Source organism: Coenobita brevimanus, chromosome 35 (assembly GCF_032717465.1).
Source record: "Coenobita brevimanus isolate Jiangsu-jjx chromosome 35, ASM3271746v2, whole genome shotgun sequence".
In the NCBI taxonomy this organism is placed as follows: Eukaryota; Metazoa; Arthropoda; class Malacostraca; order Decapoda; family Coenobitidae; genus Coenobita; species Coenobita brevimanus.
The window spans coordinates 1,537,668-1,564,896 of record NC_136988.1 but is presented as its reverse complement, the minus strand read 5'-3'; the positions used below and the strand labels follow the sequence as shown (position 1 = coordinate 1,564,896).

Below are 27,229 nucleotides of genomic sequence, written 5' to 3'. Positions count from 1 at the left end.
AGGAGGAGGAAGCTGAAAGTTAATGTAAACAAAAGTAAAGTTATGGTGTTTGAGAGGAATGAAGTCACAGAGTGTGCAGTGAGGTTGGATGGTGAGGATATGGAGAATGTGAGTGCATTCAAGTACCGTACTTGGGTAGTGTGATGAGTAAGGATGGAACTTTGGGGGATGAAGTACGTGAAAGGGTACAGCAGGGAAGGAAGGTTGTGGGTACACTGAAAGCAGTGATGAGAAATAGGGAGGTGAGTATGGAAGTTAAGAAGTCACTGCATGATAGTACTGTGATCCCTACCCTGACGTATGGAAGCGAGGCGTGGACCTTGCAAGAGGGGAACAAGTCAAGAGTGAGAGCAGTGGAAATGAGTTACTTGAGAGGAGCATGTGGAGTGACGTGGAGGGACAGGTTGACGAATGAAGAAGTGAAGGAACGTTGTGGGGTAGATGTGGATGTGGTTGAAAAGATTAGGAGAAATACACTGAGGTGGTTTGGACATGTGGAGAGAATGGAGAATGAAAGACTGACTAAGAGGGTGTATGTAGGTGAGGTGGAGGGAGGGAGAGGGAGGGGTAGACCAAGGATGAGGTGGAGGGAGGGAGAGGGAGGGGTAGACCGAGGATGAGGTGGAGGGATGGAGTTGAGAGGTATATGAGGGAGGGGGGGGTGAGTTGGGGGAGGGGAGTCAAATGGTGGGTGACAGAGTGACTTGGAGGCGTTTTGTCTGCGGCCACCCTTTGCGGGATTAGGGCGTCGGGCTATAGATAGATAGATAGATAGACTTCCTGCGGTCACAACTCTGCAGCAAACTATCTGTGTTGCATCTGTACCAAAATAACTCACCTTGAGATAATGAGTTTATTATAACATAGGTGGAATTAGCGAGCCCAGTTTGTAAATAAGTACCCCATACCTGACCCAACCTAACCTCACCTGCGTTTGACAGCCAGCTTTCAAATGTAAAAATGCAGGTTAGGAATGTGAAATATGGCCAGCTACTGGCAGACGTCGGAGGAATATTTATGCATTCTAAATCCTCAGTTGTAGCATTCAGAGGTAAGTTTATGAAAATGCCCAGTGGCTGTTGTAATCCAGTATATAATAACAAGTATCCTGTGAAAGACTCATTTCAATAGAAAACATGGAAAGGTGGTGCCCGTTTGGTAAAGAATTAACAAAAGCTCAATTCTCCATTTGCTGACGACTTGATACTTCTCGCTGCTTTAGCAAAACTTATTTTCATGTACTGTAAGTCGAGGTCTAGGCCAGACTAACTTTGTTGTCACAGAGTAATTTACTGTCCTGCAAAGTTTTCGTCTTGTTCAGATACTTACCACACTCACCACGGATCCAGATTATCTCCCAGGCCCATAAGAAGGCACACACAGCAGTCTCAGCCAAATATTAACCCCAAACTACTTGGAATTCAGTAAAATATGACACACACACACACACACACACCACACCTCCCGCTCCGCCCCAGCTGTCAAGGGGGCGGTGTGTTAACTCCGGCTCGTGTTGTAGGGAATATTATCTAATCGGGGTTATGAAACAGACTACGTTACAATTCATTCTTTTTGCTTATCAGACAACGTAAGCTAAACCTGATTTTTGTAGAGTTGACCTAAATTATCTATATTATCACAGATTACGGTAACTCTAATTTATTGGCTTACTTGGTGATTCACTTTGGAACACCTGTTTAAGCCATTTATTTCTCATATTGCGTTTTGATTTCCTCGTATGCTATTCACATCTTTCAATTATCAACACAGAAGAAGTGAATATTAAGGTATAATGGACACAATAAATCGATTACGGAGAGGTGTTACGAACGCTCTATTTTGAGAGGGGGGGGTGGGATATAAATGAACAGAGTAGCGATTTGACGAGGAGGGGAAGATCAATGATGAGATGGAGGGATGTCTTGTCTTGTAGATCTGAAGGGCGTATCAGTAGTCAGGGGTAACCATTTCCTCCCTATCACCGTAGTATCAGGTTGTCAGACGATAGAGACTGAAAACTGAGGGATGGATAATGAGAGACTGACTAGAAGAGTGTGTGTGTGAAGGGTGGAAGGGGAAACCAAGGTTGAGTTGGAGATATGGAGTGCAAAGATACGATAAGGGAAAGTATGAGTTGGAAGGATGGAGTGCAGAGATATGAGAGTAGGGGTAGTTGGAGGGTTGGAGTAGAGCTATAAGAGAGGGGGTATGGATTGGAGGGATGGAATGCAGAGATATGAGAGTGAGGGTAGTTGGAGGGTTGGAGTGCAGAGATATAAGAGAGGGGGTATGGGTTGGAGGGATGGAGTGTAGAGATATGAGAGGGGGGTATGAGTTGGAGGGATGGAATGCAGAGATACGATATGGGTTAGAGGGATGGAGTGCAGAGATATGGGTTGGAGGGATGGGGTGCAGAGATATGAGAGAGGGGGGAACAAGCTGGAGGGAGGGAAGAAGACAGGACAACACGTAGGCAATTTGTTTGTGGCCACCCCTTACAGGATTCAGACATTTGGTAACAGATAGATAGGTAGATGCTTTACTCACCTGGGATGATATAGAGTGGAGAGGATGGAGAATAAGAGACTGACTAGAAGAGTGTATGTGAGTGAGGTGGAGGGGAAGGCCAAGGATGAGATGGAGGGATGGAATGGAGAGATGGAGGGGAAGTGTGTTGGAGGGAGGGTGTAAGACTGACTTGAAAAGCAAATGTGAGTGAGTTGGAGGGGGAGAGTAGACTGAGGGATGGAGTTATGAGATTTGTGAGGGAGGGTGATGAGAGTTGAAGGAAGGGCATCCAAATGACAGAGGACAGGATGAAGGTAATTTATTCATGGCCACCCTTTATGGGATTAAGGCATTTAGCAATAGATAGATAGACCTGTTGAATAGTACTGACAGCAGCCAAAAAGTGTCTAGTTCCTTATCATTAAAAAGTAATAAAATAAAAATAGGTAAGGGTATATACACTACTAAGGACAGGCAAACAAGTGTATTTTTGCTGACCCAGGCTCAAACTCCATAGTTCTTTCACCTTAAATTGGCTCAGATTTTCATCCTTTTGCAGCCTATCATTTGTACCTCAGTGGGAGAATAATGCTATACCACAGCTCAACAATCTTTCTGCAGCACTTCTTCATGACTGGCATCACACTGTGGAGTTCATCTAGCATTACAACTCTGTATTCAAGATGGAGAGATAGCAGTTTCAGGCCAAGGCAAAGTACAATAAAAAGGGTACATAGTAAGGTCACCAACATCTAACTGTGCAAAGGATCACTAAGGCCTGTGATTGATGGGTCTGTTCAACCAGATTCAGCAGAGTTGATCTACTACTAATGCTACTACTGGATGGCCCTGCAAGGGTGGTTGTTTGCCTGTGGTTGATGGGTCTGTTCAACCAGACTGAGTGGGGTTGATCTGTTACTACTACTACTACTACAACTACTCTACTGCTACTGGTAATCAAAATTTACAAACCTCTTATCAAGTGTAAACAATCAAGCAAATAAACTCACTCTCACAAGGAGCAACAAAAAACTACATATATACAGATATATACTGCTTTTAATATTTCACTTCATCATCATGATTCTCGTGGCCTTTTTTCTCACCTAAGGATGGGGTGAGGTAGGGTCCAGAAGACAACAGAAAGCACGATATATAAAAAAAAATACAAGAGCCTCAAACACTATCAGTGGATGGGATATTATAAGCCTGACTCCGTCCCATAAGATACAGGTGAGTACGGTAAGAACAGTACATATACACAAACACTGGGTGGCCATATACAACATTCCTCTTCCGCTCTGCCAGGCAATCTTCCGAACGTTGCGGGGATGACTCAGCCAGCCTTATAAGTGTCTACCCTGCATCGTTTATTCACTCCTACTCCCACTGCCATGTCCACACCCACACCAGCAGACTGAGCCATCCCTGCAACACATTATACACCATCAGTTATGTTTCTAGTGCAGCCCAATTTACGGATCACTCTGTATGGTAGACAGAGACAATATTAAGCTTTATAAAGTACCTGTCTCTACATTACCCAATATTCAAAGCACAAATTAACCCTGATATATAGTACTATAGGTTTTTTACACTAACCTGGCCCAGATTTTGGGCCTTTTGTAGCTTATTTCACACACCTCAACAACAGACAATTCCGTGGCTCTACGTTCTTTCCATACCACTTCATGACTGCCATGGTATTCAAGTATTAAACTAGTATGACAGCTTAGCACTCAAGACAGAGATATGCCATGTCTAGGCCAAGTTAGAGTAAAGGCAGTACAGTCACAGCAACTACAATATATCATCCTGGAGTATTCTTCACATAACCATGGAATACAATATGGTGATGAGGATACACAATTTCTTACTTCTGCCATATTTAAACTTCATATACTCATGCACAACACTGGCGAACAAAAATAAGTTTTAAGACCACCAGTCCAGAAACAAAAAAAATTGTAGAAGAAACTAAAATCAGACTGCTTATATGTCAGTAAAAAATCCCAAGACAAAAGCAAAAGAGGTAGCAGTTGAAACTCTCTAACCTGGGAATTGCATGCTTAGACCTGAAATTGCAAAAAAAGATGCAGACCTCTAATCTATCTATCTATCTATTGCCAGACGCCTTAATCCCATGAAGGGTGGCCAGAAACAAATCGTCTCCATGTCACCCTGTCCTCCACCATTTCATTGCCTTGCTCCCAGCTCACACCCCCCTCTCTCATATACCTCTCCATTCCATCCCTCCATCTCATCCTTGGCCTCTAATGCTTTATGATAATTTTTGAAGCACATGACGATGAAGAAACGTGTCTGGCCTTCCTGTGTGGTTGCTGACTGCCTTCTATAATATGGAGTGCAGGCTGACCACACCTATACTCACAGTGCACGACTCTGAGGTTGTCATTATCGTACCCTCTCAATCTACCATTCAAAAGTACATCCCATTTCATGTATAACATCAGACACAAATGATTCATGTATAATATGTTTGTGTATAATAATATTTGTGTATTATATATTTGTGCATAATAATACAAGACATGTATAATATGATAAGAAATCGGATGCACTTTTGAATGGTAGGTTGCCAGGGTACAATAACGACAACCTCAGAGTCGTGCGCCGCAACTATAATAACCTCAAACATTCTACAAATGACCATCAAAAACCAAGGGTCTTGCACTTCACTTTGCAATTTAAGGTTCAAGCAAATGATCTTTAGCTTCATTCACCCCATTATAGAATTTCATGAACAAAAATAGAAATCATTATCATTACCATCCAATACCCTTTTGCCCCATACAAACAGGAACATGGGGGTCCAGGGCTAGGCTATTTACAATACTCCTAACATTTAAGGCAACAGTGACCAGCCTCACTTGCCCCTGAGTGGCATTATGTGAGCAAGAAACCCCAATTACCTTTAAGATGGACCTCTTACAGGCTCCATCCAGCTGAAGCGCCTAAATCCACTAAACCACCCGGTGACATTTGGTTATATGGTTACCACCCATGCCCAGTAAATGGTTTCTTGGGACGCAGGAAACCATTTGGCTTGTCGCTCCGTGTAGGGTCACTTGGAGACCAACTTAAAGTACTATATACAGTCAGTCACTATTAATTCAGTTCAATTGTATATAAACTCTTCATTCCTTAAAAATAATCCCTTACTCAGTATTATACACATTATGTCAGCATTGATTGTCTAATGTTATATTCTGTGAGAGAAAGCCTCAGGGAAAGCACTACACTTCTTTCATCTTAACCTGGCATGCATTTTCATTCTTTTACAGCTTATTTCAAGTATCTAAGTGGCAGAATAATACAATACTATGGCTCTACATCCTTCCCACAGAACTTTTTCATGATTAGCACCATATTCCAGTATTACTCCATCGTCACAACTTTGCCGTCAAACTGGAGAGATGGCATTTTAGGCCAAGTTAGTGTACAGAGGGAATCCTGTACAAAGCATTACTACCCATACTCAGAACACCATGAAAACAAATAATGACACTTTTTCTCATTTGCCAAGAAAGTCATGGATGAATCACTCTTTACAATAGTCACATACTGCAAGTCAATACACAGAGTTAAATCACTCTTTATGACAATCACATAATATCATCAGTACACATCACACATACCATACACTCAGCTTCAAGTTACTGTTGCCTCCCCTGCTCCACTCCCCATGTACTTTGAAAACCAGAGCAATGAATCCTTAGCAAACGACACTACAGTAATTTTACTCTAACTTAAAAACCCCATTTTTTTTCTTTGGCGTCAATTTTCCCACTGGTCAATGGAAGAAAATGACAATACTAGAGCCCTGCATACTTCTCACAGCATTTCTTTGTGACTAGCATCATATTCTAGTGCTAATCTAATGTTACAAGTAGGCACTGATGATGAAGAGATGGCAATATAAGGCCAGTTAGAGTAAAAAGGGTTCAACAATACTGCTCTACGGCCATACAGTCATCCATGTCACTCGCTGAGGATTCACTACACTGATTTTCAAAGTCCATGGGGAGAGACGCGAGATGGGTGGCAGAATTTTTTATACTGACTGTACAGCTGCCTACAAAAAGTTCCATTCTTCTTCCTTCCCCTCAGTAGCTCAGAACAGCATCAGTCTCAGTATTTAAAAGTAAGGGTTAGGTAAAAGAAACCATTTAACTAACCAAAGATATTACAGTGCCTACATGCAGCTTCCACCAAACTAATGTGTTATTATGGGTTACTGGAGGTTGGGAGGAGGAACCAGACCTTTGTAGGGAAGTGTGCATATTTGTTTTGACTAATGTAAATCCTCACTACATTAACCTTACTCTGAAACCGTGCAGCTATATATACCTTCACTACCTTTGTTAATAAAGGCTCCAACATGCTTGTATGTGCTGGCTTTGATCACCTAATGGCAGCTCTCCACACAGTTCAATCTCCAGCAGCCTCTCTAATCAGTCCCTTATCCATGAGGTCACATTCTATAATCTCATCCTCGGTCCCTTTTGGTCTGCCTCTCATTGCTCTACTCTCGATGTTCACACCTCTTGCCCTCCACACCCCAAATGTCATCCTCCATCCTCTCCACATGGCCAACCTATTTCAGTCTACCCTTTCTCATGACAACACTAATACATTCAAGTCTACCAATAAATTCAAATCCTATATTTCTGATGTCATAAATGCTCCAAAAGTCCTTAAACAAGCAATAACGTAAAAATACACATGTCACAGGAATAATACGAAAACAGCTATGTACAAACTTAAACACAGTTGGCAACATGAAATATCACATGTTAGACCAAAAAATAAGCTAAAAACTAAAGGGAAAAATTGACACCAGTTGTTTCCCTTCCACACCAGTAAACCCGTCATAAGCTGGACTTCTAGATGTCAGAAACTCACAAAGGCCAGATGCAATTTTGGTTTCCTTGTATGGTATTTTCTTGTCATTTTATGCTATTTAGATTGTATGTAATGACTATTCTATATGGAAAAATAAGTCTTCCCAAAAGAGCTGCCTAGGAGAGGTTGAAGTGTGTGTGTGTGTGTGTGTGTGTGTGTGTGTGTGTGTGTGTGTGTGTGTGTGTGTGTGTGTGTGTGTGTGTGTGTGTGTGTATTTACCTATTTGTAATTACCTATTTGTAGTATACAGGAATTGAGCAATGCTCGTGTTGTCCTGTCTCCATATCAACATTTATCTAGTGTGTGTGTGTGTGTGTGTGTTTTATATTTTTATGGCAAAACGATTCCAATGCCCCAAGAGATGGGGTGGTCACAGTTAAGTTCGATTTGCAGATAAGTCGAACCAGCTAAAGTCCCATCTAGTCTGCCTTAAGGAGGTTTTATTGTACAGTGTTCCCTCCTTATCTGCGGGTTCAATATTTCTGGTTCTGGCTATCCTCACGTTAACTCAAAATACAGTTATTTCAGGCCTATTTTGAGATGGTTTTATATCCTCTGCGGTTCAATGATTTCTAAATACTGTATGCTTTAAGCGAGTACACTTAACATCCTAATAAGTATTTGCATTACCTATATCATGTCATTATCCATATCAGGGAAAAAATGGAATACTGTAATCTCTTCTCCACTACCATCATCATCATCATCATCCAGAACTCCTTTCCCAGCCAATAATGGAATGAAGTAGGGTCCAGAGAGCTATAAAAAAACTTGATAGGGTGAGACACTAACCAAAGTTGCACAGTTACAAAAGCCACACTCCCATTCACGCCCCCATATCCTGGCTTCACTACAATACAGGAAAAATAAACAAGATTTCTGAATACCATTGGTTAGTGTTTAAATCCTGTAGAGTATTATATGGTTTATTCATGTTTTATATTCATGTTCTGTGTTAATTTTTGCTTTTGTAGGCCGGCGTGATTTTTGAGGACTACTGTGCCATCTGATAGGGTATCTGAGGGGTTGGTACTGCATTACTGTTTTTGTAAATTCCACTTATTCATGTAGGCTTTGACTCTATTAGTGCAAATATTAGGAAGTTTCCTGTAGATTCTAATATCTCATGATGCTTTTGGGCACTGCAAGGGGTTTACAGGCAACCACATGGGTATATTGAGACTGCAAGGGCCAAATGACCACTTGTGAGTTCTGGGCTATGAGAAAAGTGAAAATATTGCTATGGATAATTTTCTTGGTACTAGTGCAAATCATGTTCATAACAGAAACATAAAAATTGAAAATAGCTTTGACACAATATCAAATACTTGCTGAACAATGTTTGCCCTGATTTAGCCATAAGGAAAATAACAAGCAATTTTTCGAACAGTGCAAAGATGGGTGGTCTTTGATATTGTGGTTTTCTCATTTATGACTAAATCAGTGAATAACATTGTTCAACATGGCCTTGATGTTAAAGCTATTTCTACATGATATTTATTTATTCTATGATTTACGCTGATACTACAAAAATCAGGGATATTTTCAACCTCCTTGTAACCCAAAACACTTCCACAGATGTCTGCTACAAAATATCCTTACATAGGAAGGAACTACAATAGTGATACAAACACACATTCTAAAGACCAGGGAGAACAACTGATGGAGTGAGAGAAATGTAAGACGATGAAAACCTAGGACAGCAAACGAAAGCAATGAAAGTAAAAGATATCTGCCAAATCCCGTTCTGCCCACTTCTGAGCATAAGGACCCCTGGCTACCATTAGTTAAGAAGATTTAAGGATGTGAGACTAACCTGTGTCCCTGGTAACATCTATCTATCTATTGCCAGATGCCATAATCCCGTACAGGGTGGCCATTTGACTCTGAGTTATTTGTTTTACAGGGAGGGGCACTAACCCTCCACCAACCCACTTGACACGTAGGGAGCACGTATGGTTTGGTTATATGGTTACCACCCAGCGTTGTAAATGGTTTCTTGGCTTACAAGAAACCATTTGGCTTGTCACTCAATGTAAAGTCACCTGTAACGGAAAGAAAAGCATTAAGTAGTGACAGGAAAGATGGAAGAAATAAGAAGAGAGCACTACATGATATAAAAACCTCACAAATTGCTGCCATTCTGTTCTCTGCCACTTAGCTGCCCTCCCTCCAACTCACACTCAGCTCCATTATATATCTCTCCATCCCTCCATCTCATCCTTGGTCTTCCCCTCCTCCAGATGATCTTATCCACCTAACAAAAGCTTTCTCGTACCAAAGTGTGTGAGTTGTCGTCATTGTCCCAGAGTCATCTGAAATGTGAACCCAATGAACTACAAGCTTAAATTGCCCTTGTGTAGTCAACCATTCTCCCTTTGGAGGACAGGGTAGTAGTAATTGGTTGTATAGCCTGGTAGTTGAGCCACCTGGATATATCAGTGCCACCACATGAAGGCACCCCCCTCCATCACCACGAAATCATCTTCAACAGGACCAAAGAGCAAAAGTGGATGTTGAGAGAGAGAGAGAGAGAGAGAGAGAGAGAGATTCTTGTCAGTTGTATAAGCTAATGATTGTAAACGGAGCAAGTGTATGACGTGGGTGTGCGGTGTTTTTTTGGTAACGAGGCTTCACACTTCCCTGCATCCATCACCTAATCCTTTTATTACCCTTTATCGAGAACAGGGCATTATTATTATTAGTTATTATTATTATTATTATTGTTATTATTACTGATGTTATTATTATTATTATTATTATTACTCTATTATTATTATTATTATTGAATGAATTATTTTTTTTTAAAGGAAGAAGGAACTAAAGACCCACATAACTGCTGTTTTGAAAGAAAATAAATAAATGAAAGCCAAATTTAATATTCGTTCATTTTGCAATACCTGGACACACTGTGTTTAAAACACTGAAGGTCACAGGCAAAGGAAACACTGACAGACAAAGACAGTTCCAGAGTTGACCTGGGAGGAATAAACCCTAAAACCTGTGAGCAATAAACCCTAACTGACCTTCGGACTTACTATGTTTCAGGCCACATCAGCTAAGCACCTGAACCCAACCAACCACCAGGCACCTCATGTGATCATAGCAGTGAACACTTTATAGTTCCAAATATACTCCTTTTACCTTAACCTGGCTCAGATTTGTGTCCTTATGCAGCTTATTTCACACTGTTACTCCTAGTCCTTCATTTATACAACAGGTCAACTCTGGAACTGTCTCCCTCTGTCTTTATTTCCTACTTCCTGTGATCTCCAGTCTTTCAAACGCAGTGTGTCCAGGCACCTTGAAATGAACGGATCTTGAAGTTGGCTCTCTTTTGTATTGCTTTTGTTTTTTTCTTGGATGGAGCTGTTTTGCGGGCTCCTGGCCTTTGGTTCCTTCTTCCTCGTTAAAAAAAAAAAAAAAAAAAAAAAAAAAAAAAAAAAAACTCAAGGGCATAAAACAATAGTATAGCCTTTCATCCTTTCCATAGCACTTCTTTGTGACTAGTATCATATTCCAGTGCTACTTTCATGTTACAACTCAGTATTCAAGATGGATGGATGGCAGTTTTAGGCAAGGTTAGAGTAAAAAGGTGTACCATAATGCAGAATGAATGAAATGAATGAAAACTTGAATGAATCTCTCTCCCTCAAGATGAATGGGAATCTGCTGAATTATACAACTCCTGACAAACTCCCATACATACACAACTACAGACACCAATTACCAAATGTAGGATGAATGAAATAAAGCGGAATCTGTTGAATAATATATCGTCTCTGTCAAAACTCCTGTACATTCATAATTATAGCAACAATAAAACTTTCTTTAGAGGCAAATAAGTCTCTGCCAATACTGGGGGCGACAAGGCACTGCTTTTAGGCACAGAACAGACGGAAAAATTCAGCATAAAACTCACACAAGTTCTGCTGTTACGTTAAACCACATCCTAACACCCACACAGTTCTGCTCTGTTACATTACATCCTAACACCCACACAGTTCTGCTCTGTTACATTACATCCTAACACCCACACAGTTCTGCTCTGTTACATTACATCCTAACACCCACACAGTTCTGCTCTGTTACATAACACCCACACAGCTCTGCTGTTACATTAAATCACATCCTAACACCCACACAGTTCTGCTGTTACATTACATCCTAACACCCACACAGTTCTGCCCTGTTACATTACATTCTAACACCTACACAGTTCTACTCTGTTACATCTTCGCAGAATTAAGGTAGAAATGTTTACGTACCTTATATAACAGATGGATGGCTACCATGAACCCTGGGAGGTACTATCATGAGAGTGAAATATGGCTAAGTGGCTGTACACAGAGCCAAGTCCACGCTGAGACTCCCACACCGTTACAAATCTTACTATGTCTCAAATTTCTTTCTTCCCAATGGCTTCCAGGAACTGCTGGGAAGTAAGTGGTTCGCTGTGGCACTTGATTTAGCTTCCAGTTCATAGAAAACATCAGCTGCACCATGCCCAACCTCGATACAGGGATTCCTCAATGGGATACATGACATCTCTTTTACATTGTCAGATTTCAATGTACAGTCAATGGAAACAGTACACTCCTTTTAGGCACAAAACTAATGGGCAGAATTCAGCATCATTACAACCTTACAGGACTGACTCTGTTGCATTACATCTGTACACTGGGAAGCTACAGCACAAATCTTTATGTACATTTGATGAAAAAAGGCATCATGCAGAAATTTTCAGGTAGTTGATAAATAATGCTGATGTACAATTTGCATGAAAAGCTGGGAAACTAAAGCAGGAATTTAATGTACAGTCAATCAAAACAGCATTGATGTACAGTTACACCAAAAAGCACCGGTGCACACTTGACGCGAAGCAATTTGAGACACCGGATGATGGCCGCTGGAAACTGAACAACGATTTTTTTTCCCCATATTGATAAACTTGCTCTCTCAAGGATGCTGTACATGGCTTGTTTGTGACATTTTCTAGTCCATACTGTTATTATATGTACAGCAAAGTTACCAATAAATTTACCGAGAATTCATGAGCTATAATGGTCATTTCGTGTATCATCGTGCCCTACCTGCACGATACTTTTTGGGGTCACTGTACACTTGACACAAAACACCCTGACCAAACAAGGGCCAAACCATCTCAAAATATTTCTCTTAACGCTTTGATTATAGTCTTGCATTCTACCAGATAATTTTACTTAGCTTACGTGGGCACCATAGTTGTTGTTGCAATCCCAGGGTCATCTGGATATGAACCCAGTGGACTGCAGGGAACCGGCCACTCCAACCGGTCACTCCCAGAGGTCTGTTGTTGAGGTTATGTTGAAGGTTTGTCTCCTGTGCTAGTGTGGTGCGTGAGGTGTGTGTGTTGTGGTGTGGGAGGCTGTATACTGTAGGCACTGTGGATTGTCTGTGAGTTGTGCTGAAGGCTGTATAGTGTAGGTATGGGTGATTGTCTGTAAGTTGTATTACGTATAGTGTAGGCAGAGTGGATTGTCTGTGAGTTATATTATGGGTTGGTGTTGTAGCAGGGAAGGGTGGTGGCCGCATCACAGTCTGTAGTGAATAGCAGTGAACAGGTTAATGAACATATCTAACCTCTCCACCTACGTCTCTCCTGAGCTGAATAAAATGACACAGATGTAACAATAACAACATGAAAAAGACGTCACAATAAACAGTACAGAACAACCACCCATACATCCAATTTCCAAAAACCTCCACTCTCAAAATACATATGTATATTTTTTTGTGTATAATAAGAGGGTGTTGGTATCATCTGTCTTCACACAATCAATGTATATCTGAAAAATTTTATATGTGGACAAGTATAACAACAGATGATATACTATTTATACAAGGTACTTTATTACGTTTACTGTTCATGGTACTGTAGGCTACTTTCTACACAAATTTGGCCAGATTTTCTTTATGATTCTACTTTCCACAATTTTCCATTTCCCATAAAGCCTTTGGACCCAGGCATTTTGGATGTGAGCTTGTACTGTACTCTGGTACTGGGAAGGGTTTCAATACAGGCAATAATACTAGGAAAAACAATGCAGCTTAGCTACTTTTACTTCTATACCATTCAGTGTTTAATTACATGAGCAGCACCATCATTATCACATATTCCATAACAATGCACTGTTGGCATTGATGGCCGTCATCTCTCCTGCCTTTCTCTCCATGGACTTTGAAAAATCTGTGGTAAATTTACAGCCACTGACACTGATTACCTCATTTAGCTATACACCAGTCACCAGTGTTGGCTGCTGTGCATTTACTACACTGATATCCAAAGTCCATGGAGTGAAAAACAGTGGTGGTGACAGGACTTACGTTGGCTGTACACCCACACCAATTACTATCCAAGCACCTTGACACAACAGATGTGTAACTGAGAATAATATGAAGAATGTAAGTTTCTCATCTCAAATGGTTGGTAAGCCTGACTGCGGACTGGCTTGTTATGAAAATATTATACCGGCGTATCAGGCAATACAACAGACTCTCATTTTACGATGAACCTGTATGCGATGACTAAAAACTCAGGATCTTTTTTCAACATGCAATCGTTTTTTCACTTAAACAATCATTATGATCCCATACAAAGCCTCATTGGTTGACATACAATTGCTGTTTATGGTTATACAATCACAGACACAAAGTCTACAGTCAGGTGTTGGTTCCAAGATGGCCTTAGAAAACTGTCACTGTAGGTGTGTTAGTGTCACTGATGGATCACAAGTGTGGTGGTGGAGTTAATGCAACAAGTGCAGTGCAGTGAAATAACTATCAGCTTCAGTGAGTTGTAGACATGCTTTTATATTTATTTTTGGTGGTAAACAGCAAGTGAAGTGCAGTGAAGTGAAATAACTATCTTGTATCAGTTTGGGTGTTGGGCTTTGGTGGGTGGATGACCCTTGGCAAAAAACATAACCCCACTAAACCTATGTTATGAACGATACATTATAATACACTGGATATTTTTCACAAGCATCCTCATTGTAAAACAAGGGTGTGTAATAACAACTACTGATGCTGATACACACGAGGAGAGCTGTATTCACTCTCTTCAGTCACATATTTCAAAATGCACGGTGCTTGAGACTTTCAGATACTTTATGGTGAGAGCGTACAGACAGACACACAAGTATCTTCCTAGAGTTTGACGAATACACAGCAGAAAAATTGAATCATCCGAAACACAAACTACAGTATACCATTTTTACCCTAACTTGGCCTAAAACTGTCCTCTCACCATCAAGGATGCTGAGGTGTAACAAGATATTAACACTAAAATATGCTGCTAGTCATGAAGAAGTGCTATGGAAAGGGCACTGAGCTGTAGCATTGTATTCAAGATGGAGAGATGGGTATTTTAGGCCAAGTTAGAGTGAAATGAGTAACATATCTGCACAGCTGAGTTCTAAGTTCATCATCATCATCATCGTGAATTCCTTTTTGCCCCATATAAACAGGAGCATAGGGGCCTGGGGCTAGGCTACTGTCTTCACATTAAGGGCAACAGTGACCAGCCTCACTTTCCCCTGAGTAGCATCATGTGAGCAAGAAATCCCAACCGCCCTTAAGATGGAACTCATTCACGCTCCATCCGGCTGAAGTGTCTTAACCCACTAAACCACCAGGCATCTTTTGGTATATGGTTACCACCCAGCGCAGGAAATGGTAAACACAACGATAAAATAAACATGAAAACAGGTGACTTATAGGCTGACAGTAATGAGGGTAAAACGTAAAGAGTAAAACGAAATAAGAATAAACGTAATGAGGGTAAAACGTAATGAGAGTAAAACATGAGTAAAACGTAGAGTAAAATGTAGAGAAAAAGGTAATGAAGGTAAACGTACTGAGAGTAAAACATAATGAGTAAAACGTAATGAAGGTAAAACGTAATGATGATAAAACGTAATGAGGGTAAAACATAATGGGGGTAAAACATGACAGTAAAACAAAAAGAGTACAGCCTGAGTTACAATGACAGTTACCTGGGGCAGAGTTGAAATGGTGTGATGGGGTTTGTATATGGTGTGCTGGGAGGGAAGGGCACTGGAGGGGAAGACAGGCATGGGAATTGTAGCTGGAAAATACACTATCAACGTGGGTCCAAATCTCAAGGGTTTGGGAGCTAAGTTACGGATGAGGGAGACAATATTCACCTATAAAGTCATTAGTAATTATCTATCTATCTATTGCCAGATGCCTTAATCCCGTATGAGGCGGCCACAAACAAATCGCCTCCATGTCACCCTGTCCCCCGCCATTTCAATGCCCTGTTCCCAGCTCACATCTCCCTCTCTCAGTAATTGTAGCTCTATAATGACTGAAATCTGGCCCCATGCTGATGTATAATTTTTTTGCTAAGAATTCCCTCACATATCATTTCCCACAGTCACGCCCTTTCCTTGTGGGGCATTGGGTACACATCTACATGACAACCAAAAGCAGTGATTCACATACACTGGGGTCTCAACCTGACACATTCCATAGCAATGTGTCTTATTGTTGAGGCAAAATTAGGAACCACCACCTCCATAATTACAACAATCAGCCACACATACAATCCCTCAGTTACCTGTCTTCTGTGTCACTGTATACAAGAGTCAAAGTCCAAGCTGAGACTATTTTGTTTTTTTTCTCTCTCATCATCCAATCCTACATTGCCCCATGAGGAGCGTAGGAGCCTTACATTGTTATATGTCTGCCTAAACATCTCAAATACCATTCCCCAACAGCTTCAACAACTGTCAGGGAGTAAGCAGCTGGCTCCGGCACTTGGTGTAGCTTCCAGTCCAAACGAAAAATCAGCTGCACTGCGGTCAACCCCAACACAGGGATTACATAACAGTAACATGAAGTCATTTTCACATCAGATTACATTAGAGTTTTATTTCTTGAGTACAGTACAGCAATACAGGAAAACATGTTGCTGAATTGATTAAAGCTGTAACAATATCAGTGGTAGTGGCAGCTGTAACTCCTGGCCCATCTAAACATGAACCCAGTGGACTGCAGGCTGAAGCTGTTCTCTTGCAGTTGACCATCCTCCTTTTGGGGGATAGGGAGGCAAGTGGGGGGCAACTGGACAGCCAGGCAGCTCCACAACTCGGTTCTACCTGTGCCACCACATGAAGGAATCCCTCCCCAGCACCACACCCCTTAACTTGGCTCACATTTTTGTCATATTGCAGTTTATTTCACAGAGCTCAGTGGTAGAAAAAGACAATGCTACGGCTCTACATCCAGCCCACTGCACTTTTCCTATATTTCTTTCACCTTTAACCTGGCCTGGACTCTCCTTTTGGACATTTTTATTTTTTCATGTAGCTCAGTGGCAGAACAACACAGTGCTATACCTCTGCATCCTGTCCATAGCACTTCTTCATGACCTGCACCACATTCCAGTGTCAATCTACTGCCACAACTCAGCATTCAAGATGAGTGATGGCAATTTTAGGCCCAAGTTAGAGTTAAAGGGGATGCGTGTAACAATCAGAATACATGAGAAGAGAAATGGGCAATATAAAAATTCAGTAAAAGCCAAGAGAGAAGAAATGCGCATACACCAGAGAAGGACGCAACAGTGAGGGGTGATAAACTGCTGTGAAATTTCTCAAGGCAACTGATACAAATAAACATCAACTGGACACTACACTCCTTTCACATTAACCTGGCCAAGATTTGTGTTGTTTTGCAGCATACTTGACGTCCCTCAATAGCACAATAAGGCAATACAGCAGCTCTGCATCCTTTCCGTAGCACTTCTTCGTGACCACCACCATACTCTAGCGTTGATCTACTGCTGCAGTTCAGAATTCATGACGGTGTGATGGCAAGTATGGGCCAAGTTAGAGGGACAGGACATAAAATGCAAAATCTCGCTCAATCATTCACTCAATATCCTGAACAACTTTCCCAGCCAAGGTAGGATTCGGAAAAAAGGAAACTGGAAAAGCACAAAAAGTGAAAATAATATATAATGTATGCCCAATTTTCCCACCTCAGATATGGAGTACAGAAAATGAGAAACTGAAAGTGCAAAGGTTTCGAAAAATAAAAAACTGAAAGGACAAAAGAAGGGTGACCGCCTGGGAACACCAGATGCTGTTGGCATCCCTACGTGTCAAGTGGGGTTGGTGGAGGATTAGTGCCCCTCCCTGTAAGACAATTAACTCTAAGCCCCTGGCCACCCCGTTTGGGATACATGGCGTCTGGCAATGAATGAATGATGAATGAACAAAAGAAGGGGAGGCACTGGGAAAAAAAAATACATAAGCTTGGTGAGGAAGGACAAAAGATGGGAAAGTACGGTGGGGAAAAAAAGAAATACATATGGCCATTGAGAGAGAACAAAACATGAAGAATTATTAAAAAACGAAAAAATACAGACGAAGGAGAATTATTAGTGAAGAAAACAGTATGGTTCAAAATCTCACAAACCTATTCAAGTGGTTAATCCAAAGACTTTTAAGGCATTGAAGGTGGTCTGGAGTGCAACCTGTTCCGACTTTTTCTTCATGTAGGCGGCGATCATCTCGATAGTGACGGGGAGGGAGCAGGGTTCGTTGCGTTGGAAGGTGCAGTACCGGTGAAGAAACGTCAAAGATCTGGGGACGGTACATCATCACTAGCATTATCATCATCATCACCACTACCATTATCATCATCACTGTTAATGTCACTGTAAATTGTAATCATCATCATCATGGTCACTGTCACTGTAACAATCATCAATGTCAGAGATCTGCAAAAGGCAAGGACATCATCACTAGCATTACCAGTGTCAATATCACCACCACTGTAATCATCATCATCATCATCATCATCACTGTCCATGCCACTATCACTGTAATCATCATCATCATCATCAATGTCAATGTCACCACCACTGTAATCATCATCATCATCACTGTCAAGGTCAGTCACCCTCAACATCACATCACTGTAACCACCACAATGGTCATCATCATGTGTTGATGAGAAACCTGTACATGGTGTTGTGCACCCTGGGTGAAACAGTTGTGGTGTCCACCCAGGAGTCAAACCCACTCATATTTCTCTGCACCTAATCATGGGAAGGGCCCAGGTCCAACCCTAGTGAAGTGCTGTCTACCATGAGGTGGGGTCACATCCCTACACAGTGTATGTACTGTAGTGTACCTGCAGAATGGCCCCACAGATGCAACCTTTTACCTGTGGTTGATGAGTCTGCTTGGTCACACAGACCCATGTTAAACAACAACACCAACAATCATCATCACCATCATCATCATCCAGACCTCTTTTCCCACTTAATGATGGGGGTGAGGCACAGTACTGCACTAAGCTAGAAAGCTGGACTAAAGAAAACAGTCATTGTCAACCTTAACACAGCACTACATCAAGTGACTGGATGGTGGGGCATAGAGTACCTTTCCGTGAGTGCCTCTTTAACATAAGGAGGTAGCTTGGAAGCGCGTGTGTTGGGGTACATGAAGGGGGAGTCTGTCTCAACGAGTAGGCGGTCCAGGGGCACAACACCGTCCTCCAGGATTCGTCTCACACCATCCTCGGATTTGTCCTTCCACACATACCCTGAGAAAACACAAATTGATAAATGATAATTACAGTATGGTTATTGTTCTTTCACCATCTCTTCCACCACAACCTGGCCCAGATTTTTATTCTTTTGCTGCTTATTTCACGTAGTTCCTCGATAGACAAAGCTGCAGTTTTACAGCTTTTCCATAGCACTTATAAATGGCTAACAATATATTCTAGTGTTACTGTTGCAATTTAGCATTCAAGGTGCAGAGGTGGCAGTTACAGGCCATGTTAAAGTAAAAATAATATACTTATAAGCTGCCTTTCTGATGTCCTTTTACACACACAATAAATGCAGTAAATCCTTGTTACTGTACAGTATATGGTACTCTCGACTGTCCTTCAACAAGCACCCTGAGAAAACACAAAATGATAAACAATAAATGTACTAAGTTCTAACTATGAACTGCCTTCTTCATAGTATTTTTCACACAAAATAAACTAGAAAGTACTCAGAGAGTGCATACCTCCACCAATGCCATTGCCATCGAAAAGGATCTGGATCTGGAACCGTGGGTGTACTGTGTGGAATACATAGGATCCAGATCCATCCCCAAATTTCATCAATTACAGTATTCCTTGACCCATGACCCACTCCTCCACAAAATTTTATTGAAATTCATTGAGAACTTTTGGAGATAAATACATTGGATCTGGATCTGCCCCCAAATTTAATCATTTCTTTCTTTACTCATGGCACCCTTTCACCAAATTTAATTGAAATTCATAGACAACTGTTGGGGATATCATCAACAGACAGACAGACAAATGTAGGTGAATACATAACCTCCTCCAACTTATTAGCAGAGGTAATGACAAGTGCACTAAATTATTGCCATACGTTGCACACCACCCAATAACTTTTCTTCCACACATCTATCTATCTATCTATTGCCAGACGCCTCAATCCCGTTTGGGGTGGCCACAAACAAATCGCCTCCAAGTCGCCTTGTCCCCCGCCATTTCACTGTCCTGCTCCCAACTCGCATCCCCCTCTCTCATATACCTCTCCACCCCATCCCTCCATCTCATCCTCTTTCCACACATACTTCGAGAAAACAGGACAGAATAAAAATTTTTGTTATCTGATCCCTTTTTGATGTCCTTTTACATACAAGATAAATAAATGCAGTTGCTGTTGTTGCTGAGTAGCCTCCGATCTGCCAGGCTGAAGAGACCCATCAACTGCAGGCAAGCAACCACTCCTGCAGGGCAATTCCGTGCAGTGAACCAATGTTCCCTTGTGGTGGACAGCACTTTACCATGCCCTAACACAGTGAGGAGTGTGGAGATTTGGTTTCTGGATAAACACTGCATTTGCATCTTTCCCCTTAGTTAACAGTGGGATCACAGTATCCAGATTTCCCTGTTATTTAATTATACAGTTATTACCCAGCATTGTAAATGGTTTCCTGGGTTACAGGACACCATTAGACTTGTCAATCAGTGTACAGCCACCTGATGTGGAAAGAAGAATAAAGTGACAGGAAGGATGGCAGAAATAGGTAAAGAGGACGGCAGACAGAAAAACAATGATAATGGTGAAGAAAGAAGTAGAGAGACTACATCAAATGAATGGATGTTTGTTGCCACCATTTACCACCTACATAACTAAGTACTACAGAGAATATCACCTCTAAGTTCAATGTAACATCCACATTTGAGGTGTGCAGTGGCCATGACAGAATCATTGGTGATGTAAAGGGTGAAAACCTGAGCCAAATTAAGGTGAAGCAACTCCCTATGTGTCCAGTGGGGTTGGTGGAGGATTAGTGCCCCTCCCTGTAAAACAATTAACTCTAAGCCCTTGGCCACCCCGTTTGGGATACATGGCGTCTGGCAATGAATGAATTACAGAAAATATCATGCATAAATACAGTACTGCAATGTCACCTGTAAGTCCGATGTAGCAGCCGTGTTTGAGGTATGCGGCGGCCATGGCAGCATCGCCGGTAAAGCAGTGGATGACGACGGGTGGAAGGCGCTCACGGTGTCTCGCCAGCACTTCCAGCACCTCCTTATGGGCATCGCGCTCGTGGATGAACAGCGGCTTCCGGACGTCGCAGGCCAACACAACCTGATACACACAAATATCCACATACTACATCACTGAAGGGGTTACTCATCATTAAAATATTACTTTATTTTACTGACTCACTGTGATGATATGGCTGGTGGTGGTACTGTCAAAGGAGAGGGAGAGAAGCAATATTTGGTTTGCTACAAGGGTGTGGGATTCTGTGGGATGTAACTACATCTTGTGCAGTATTCATGATAAGTGGGTGCATAAGAGATGTAGTGGTAATACAGGTAGACTGCGAGATAATGCTGATTTCATGTGCGCGGTGAGTTGGGGAAAGCATGTAGAGATTGTCAGGCATGAAAGGACTGATCTTGCTGGTGAGTCTCTGAAGTATGTGGAAAAGTTTTGTTATTTGAGGGCCACACTATATGCTGGAGGTGGGGCTTAGGGTAAGGAGCAGTTGGAAATTCAGAGAGCTGTTGCCTCTCCTAACATTCAGAGACTCTCCCTTCGTGCTAAGGGATCTACGTTTGTGGCATGTGTTAGGAATGTAAGGCTGTATCATAGTGAGACCTGGGCAGTAGAGGAAGAGGATGTTCACAGGCTCAAATGTATAGAAATGACAATAATTAGAGGGATGTGCAGTGTGTCGTTGAATGTGAGGCCTTGGGGGAGTTAGGTTTACGATTGCAGAGCTGAGAGGAAGGATGGAACTGGAGTGTATTGGTGTTGTGATGAGGAGGGATTGACTGAGATGGTTTGGGCATATCAAGAGCATGGAAGATGACAAGTCAGTGTAGAATGCAAGAACTGTGAATACATGGGACAAGGTTGTCAAGTGTGACCTCAGGGATAACGAACTCAACAGGGAGGTTGCCAGAGATCAAGCAGGGTGGAAAGCCAATGCATGCAAGCATGTTGCGGCCTTTATAAATGATACAAACAAATTATTATTATCATAATTATGATGTACTGCTCTTGAGTGACTGCCCTTTCCTCTCTTCCTTCCTTCTTTCCTTCCTTCCTCTTATGTCATTCTTTCCTTCATTCTTTCTTCTTCCTTCTGCCCACATGTGACTTTAAGCTCCCTCTCATGCCTTTCTTTCCTTCATTCTTTCCCCTTACTTCTGCCTACTGCTGACTCTATACTGAGTGACAAGCCAAATGGTTTCCTGTACACCAGGAAACCTACTGGGTGGTAACCATATAACCAAATTATGGCGCCTGATGGTTTAGTGGGTAATTAAGGCGTTCTAACTGGATTGAGCCTGTGCAGGTTTATATCCAAAGGGTGGTTAGGGTTTATTGCTCACATAATGCCACTCAGGGATGAGTAAGGCTGGTCACTCTCATCTTAAATGTCAGGACCAACTCACTTAGCCCTGGGCTCCTACACTCCTCAACGGGCAACAAAGGATTAGTTGATGAATGAATGAATGAATGTAAAAGGACATCAGAAAGGTAGCTTATACTGTAAGTTGCCCTGTCCTCCATCATTATGTTGCCCTTCCTCTAACTCACATCCACCTCTTTCATATCTCCACACCATCCCTTCATCTCATCCTCAGTCTCCCACTCCTCCTCACTCTCACATACACACTTCTAGTCAGTCTCTCATTCTCCATCCTCTCCACATGGCCAGACTATATCAGAGTATTTTTCTTACTACTTTCAAATCACATCCATAGCAACACCACAATGCTCTTTTACTTCTTCCTTTTCTGTCTTTTTCTCCATGTAACTCCACACCCACACCACCACCACAATGCTCCTTTACTTCCTCACTTGTCTGTCTGTCTCTCCATGTAACTCCACACCCACAACACCACCACAATGCTCCTTTACTTCCTCACTTGTTTGTCTGTCTCTCCATGTAACTCCACACCCACAACACCACCACAATGCTCCTTTACTTCCTCACTTGTTTGTCTGTCTCTCCATGTAACTCCACATGCTCCTCTCAAATTACTAAGTTCCACTGCTCTCATTCTTGACTTGTGTCCTCCCAACAGACAGAGTAAACAGATTTCCCAATAGGATACATACTGGCTTTACTCAAACTTTGCACAGATTTTCCTTCTTTTGCAGGTTCTTTCACACAGCTCTGTCACAGAAACTGACAATGCCACTGTTCTATATCCATTCCATTGCACTTATTTTTGGCCATACTCTTTTTACTCTAACTTGGCCTAAAACTGAGTTCTTGGCCATGCCGAGTTCTGTGTTGTGGCAGCAGATTAACACTGGATTAGGATGCTAGTCATGAAGAAGTGCAATGGAAAGTATATAAAAACCACAGCAATATATTTTTCTGCCACTGAGCTACGTGAAATAAGCTGCAAAAGGACGAAAATCTGGGCCAAGTTAGAGTAAAATGAATATAGCGTCACAATCTGCTTCCCATCTACTCTCACAGTTCAGGATTCAGGATGGAGAAATGGCAATATGGGGGATGGAGAGCGAGAGGCTGATGAGGAGAGTGTATGTGAGTGAGGTGGAGGGGGGGGAGAGGGAGGGGGAGGCTGAGGATGATATGGAGGGATGGAGTGGAGAGGTATATGAGGGAAGGGGGTGTGAGCTGGGAGCAGGGCAGTGAAATGGCGGGGGACAGAGTGACATGGAGGCGATTTGTTTGTGGCCACCCATTACGAGATGGAGGCGTCTGGCAAAAGACAGACAGACAGACAGATAGATTGAAGAGTATAGTGACCTGTTTTTCGAAGACCTCCAGCTGAACGTCCTGCGGTGAAAAGTTTCGGTTGAAGTCTAGTCCACACTCGCCCACCGCCACCACCTCATGGTTGGCCAGTAGCTCCCGCAACTCTCCTTCCGTTTCGGCCTCCCAGGTCTTGGCCTCGTGGGGGTGTACGCCTGAAAGAGAAAACGGGACCCCTATTTCGTATCTTGTGGCCCCGTCATCCACACACTGAATGTAGCACTGCCTCTCATCCACACACTCAATGTAGCACTGCCTCTCATCCACACACTCAATGTAGCACTGCCTCTCATCCACACACTCAATGTAGCACTGCCTCTCATCCACACACTCAATGTAGCACTGCCTCTCATCCACACACTCAATATAGCACTGCCTCTCATCCACACACTCAATGTAGCACTGCCTCTCATCCACACACTCAATGTAGCACTGCCTCTCATCCACACACTCAATGTAGCACTGCCTCTCATCCACACACTCAATGTAGCACTGCCTCTCTCTGCTCTCCTGGAACGTATTCATATTTGCATCTCTCTCTCCCCCCTTCTTTCTTTCTCTCTCTCTCCCAACGAGGGGCTTGTTTTGTACCCTGCTGCTCTAACATCCACTCACGCGATACAGTACTCAACCCCCTCCTGAAACACAGCACCAGACACTTGTTCCTTATCTTGCAGCCCCCTTCATCCACTCAGTATAGTGCTTTCTCTCTCTCTCTCCTGCTAAGTGACTAGTGAAGTGGTTTTCCGTATCCCAGGAAGACATTTATGTTTGGTGGCAGCCATATAGTGCAACCAAATGACACCTATAGTCGCGGCGCACGACCCTGAGGTTGTCATTATCGTACCCTGGCAACCTATCATTCAAAAGTGCGTCCGATTTCGTTTTGTATTACAGTATACACGAATCATATTATTATGCACGAATATATTATACAAGAATATTATACACGAACATATTATACGTGAATCACATGCGTCTCATATTATACACAAAATCAGACGCACTTTTGAATGGTAGGTTGCCAGGGCATGATAATAACAACCTCAGAGTCATGCACTGCAACTACAGTGGTTTAGTCAGTTAAGGCATTCCAGCCAGACAGAGCCTGCATACAGTTAAGGCATTCCAGCCAGACAGAGCCTGCATACGTTCCATCTGAGGGGTGGCTGGGGTTAACTGCTCGTGTAGCTAATGCCACTCAGGGACAAGAGAGGCTGGTCAATATTGCCTTATACTGTACATGTCAGGGCTGAGTAACTGAGCTCAGGCCCCAACGCTCCTGTTAATATGGGGCAAAATGGGACTGGTTGTTGTTGTTGTTGTTCAATTCAGCATAATGGATTTAGGTCTTGCACTTTTAACATGATTCTGGAACACATGATGTAGATTTTCTTCACACTGTTTGGAGCTGAGAAGTATATATGGGAGGGGGGAGTGAACTGGGGCAGGGCAGTCAAATGGTGGGTGACAGAGTGACTTGGAGGTGTTTTGTCTGTGGCCACCCTCTGTGGGATTAGGGCGTCGGGCTATAGATAAATAGATAATGTCTAAATATTCCAGAACTGTATTAAAAACTGATCTAAGACTAACTGATGTGTTCTATGTTCCTCAAACTAACTTGAAATCCCTCCAATATACTCTGTTTAGCTTGGCCTAAAATTGCCATCTCTCTATCTCGAATGCTAAGCTATGACGAGAGATTAACAATAAAACATGGTGCTATTATGAAGAAGTGCTATGGAAAGGATCTATGACTGTTGTATTGTCTCTGAGCTACATGAAATAAGCTGCAAAAGTAAGAAATTCTGGGCCAAGTTAAAGTGAATGGCCTACACATATGACTGACCCTTTCTATGTTTATCTTTATGTAATTTGTTCGTTAAATATACTTGTACAGGCTCCAAGATACTTACATGCATCAGCCTTGGTCATCTAATGGCTGCTTTCCACAGTGCTCAAATTCTAGAAGCCTCCCTATTCTGTCTCTTATCCCTGAGGTCACACTGAACGACCTTGTTCCATGTCTTTTTTGGTCTGCTTCTTGTAACGCCACCCTCAATGTTCACACCTCTTACCTTCAACACCCAGTTGTCATCCTCAGTCCTCTCCACACGCCCAAACCATCTCAATCTACCCCTCTCATCACAAGTCCCACCTTTCCTCTCCGCATGCCCAAACCATCTCAATCAACCCCTCCTCATCACAACACCAATACACTCCAGTCCCATCCTTCCTCTCCACAAGCCCAAACCATCTCAATCTATCCCTCCTCATCACAGCACCAATACACTCCAGTCCCATCCTTCCTCTCCACACGCCCAGACCATCTCAGTCTACCCCACCTCATCACAACACCAATAAAGTCCAGTCCCATCCTTCCTCTCCACATGCCCAAACCATCTCAGTCTACCCATCCTCATCACAACACCAATACACTCCAGTCCCATCCTTCCTCTCCACATGCCCAGATCATCTCAATCTACCCCTCCTCATCACAACACCAATACACTCCAGTCCCATCCTTCCTCTCCACATGCCCAAACCATCTCAGTCTACCCCTCCTCATCACAACGCCAATACACTCCAGTCCCATCCTTCCTCTCCACATGCCCAAACCATCTCAGTCTACCCCTCCTCATCACAACACTAATACATTCAAGCCTTCCTCTCCACACACCCAGACCATCTCAATCTAGCTGCCTACACACAAGCCAAAGCATCAGGACCAAGGCACCAACCCACCTGCAGTAGAGTACAGTGTTTCAGGGAAGAGGCGAGTGAGGCGCAGTGCTTCCTTGCTGCTCTGTACTGTAGTGCCCGTCACCATGATCTTGTGAACTCCTGAAATGTACCAGGAATCTCTGTACCCATCACCATCATCCATCATCACCATCATCACCATCATCTCCATCATCCATCATCCACATCATCACCATTATCCATCACCCATCATCATCACCATCATCATCATCATCATCCACATCATCACCATCATCATCATCCATCATCATCATCATCACCATCATCATCATCATACATCCAGACCTCATTTTTTATCCCAAGGTGGGGGGAAGGAGGGTCTACAAAGCCAGCAGAAAAAAAAAATACAGAATGGAATACTAACCAAAACACTCACATTCACTCATCATTCAAGTCCCTGGAATCCTGGCACCATCCGATATACAGTATTATAAAACATTCTGCACATGGCTTCACACTCACCTAACAGTCCATTCAATAAGCAAAAGTCTTCAATATTTAAAGCAACTTTGTACCTATCGCACATACAAATCTTGCAACTTTGTACAGGATAGCCTCCCTATACATGGAAAGGCAATCAGGTAACAATTAATCATAAGTTTAATGAAGGGACTAAAACAACTGTGTAATCAAAACAGGTAATCATATATCCAAAATGGCGC

General features: G+C 42.4%; 1 protein-coding gene across 3 annotated transcripts in view; it reads right to left on the bottom strand.

Annotated features, from left to right (window-relative positions):
- Window positions 1–3,549: 3,549 nt before the first annotated feature.
- Window positions 3,550–27,229, bottom strand: part of LOC145396243 (3'-5' ssDNA/RNA exonuclease TatD) — a 28,685-nt gene continuing 5,005 nt past the window's right edge. Inside the window, exons 3-9 of one of the 3 annotated variants that reach the window (XR_013896744.1) lie at window positions 26,550–26,648; window positions 23,799–23,959; window positions 20,959–21,142; window positions 18,894–19,056; window positions 17,923–18,089; window positions 12,666–13,014; window positions 3,550–3,936 (exon numbers count right to left, since the gene is read on the bottom strand). Coding sequence is in view for 2 of the 3 variants with exons in the window: in XM_080269679.1 (XP_080125805.1) it covers window positions 17,927–18,089; window positions 18,894–19,056; window positions 20,959–21,142; window positions 23,799–23,959; window positions 26,550–26,648 (770 nt within the window). In the remaining variant the exon portion in view is untranslated. Of the gene's footprint in view, window positions 3,937–11,180; window positions 13,015–17,922; window positions 18,090–18,893; window positions 19,057–20,958; window positions 21,143–23,798; window positions 23,960–26,549; window positions 26,649–27,229 lie in introns of those variants that run through there. The other 2 variants (XM_080269679.1, XM_080269678.1) reach the window with 2 other exon arrangements.